Genomic DNA, 1,145 nt, shown 5'->3' on the forward strand with positions numbered 1-1,145 from the left:
CCCTTAAATACAGAGAACAAACTAAGCGTTTATGGAGGGGCAGGGGAGAGGGGAAAGTGGGTGGGTGATGGGCATTGAGGAGGAGGAGGGCACTTGTTGGGAAGAGCACAGGGTGTTGCACGGAAGCCAATTTGACAACAAATTATATTCAGAAAAAAAAAAGAAAGAAAGCTGGTGAAAAGGGGGTTGCCTCAGAATATACATTGGTGGGAAGCCAAAGAAACTGGACCAAGTGCCTGGACTAACCTGGAAACTGGAGCTAGTTATGCCCTAGAAACATAGGTTAGACTTCTGGGTCAGGCTTCCCGCTCAACCCTTCAAACATTAAGAGGATCTCTTCTGGGCCTTCAAGCCCTGTCTCCATTCCTATATCTACTCAAGTCTTTCATTCAATGCACAGTTATTTAGAAGCCCCTGCTCTGGCCAGGCACAGTGCTAGGGAAGGGCAACAGCACCCTCTCTGCCGTCAGAGTTCACCGCATGAGTAAATAAATAATTGTAAATAAGTAATTATTCCACAATGTGATAATCCATACTTCTGAAGGCAAGCGGAGCGAAGGGCGTGATTCCATCTTGCAGGGAGTGACATCTGAGCTGAGTCTCAGAAGGGAAGATTGCAAAGCAAAAAAAAAAGGGGGGGGGCAGGCCATTTCAACATAGAGAAAGGCGTGGTTAAAGGCACTGGCGAGCGCTGGGAGCTAAGTCGCCGAAACGCTGGTGGCGTGAGAACTCACACCGCGTGGAGGGCAGGGGTTTCGGAGTCGTGGGCGGAGCCACAGCCCCGACCCGAGGGATGTAGGGCTCCCGAGGGAGAAGCCCGCGGCCTCCCAGGGACCACTCCCCAGAGCCGGCTTCTGGCCAGCCCGCCTCCGCTCCAATCGCCGCGACTAGTCTGGGAACCCCCACGAGGAGATAGCTCAGCCCCGACACCCCGGACCCTCAGACCCGGTCCGGCGGGCTGCCTGCACCTTGCCCAGGAGCCGCCTGAGACTCTCGCAGTCGAACTCCATCTCCATCCACGTCCCGGACCCAGGTTGCGCGACCCAGCCCGTGGATCTCCTTCCGTGCCGGTTCCCGGACGGAGGCCGCCGAGGTCCAAGCCTCCCAGAGCTGTCCAAGGCCACGCCCCTTCCCAGGCTCGAAAG

At 56.1% G+C, this 1,145-nt stretch overlaps 1 protein-coding gene across 2 annotated transcripts in view; it reads right to left on the reverse strand.

Annotated features, from left to right (window-relative positions):
* UEVLD (UEV and lactate/malate dehyrogenase domains) overlaps window positions 1–1,094 on the reverse strand; it is a 52,885-nt gene extending 51,791 nt beyond the window's left edge. Inside the window, exon 1 of one of the 2 annotated variants that reach the window (XM_047877542.1) lies at window positions 969–1,094. In XM_047877542.1, the coding sequence (XP_047733498.1) occupies window positions 969–1,016 (48 nt within the window). In that variant the 5' untranslated portion in view covers window positions 1,017–1,094. Of the gene's footprint in view, window positions 1–536 lie in introns of both variants that reach the window. The other variant, XM_047877541.1, reaches the window with a different exon arrangement.
* Between the last annotated feature and the right edge of the window lie 51 nt (window positions 1,095–1,145).

This window comes from Prionailurus viverrinus, chromosome D1, assembly GCF_022837055.1.
Source record: "Prionailurus viverrinus isolate Anna chromosome D1, UM_Priviv_1.0, whole genome shotgun sequence".
NCBI classification, from domain to species: domain Eukaryota; kingdom Metazoa; phylum Chordata; class Mammalia; order Carnivora; family Felidae; genus Prionailurus; species Prionailurus viverrinus.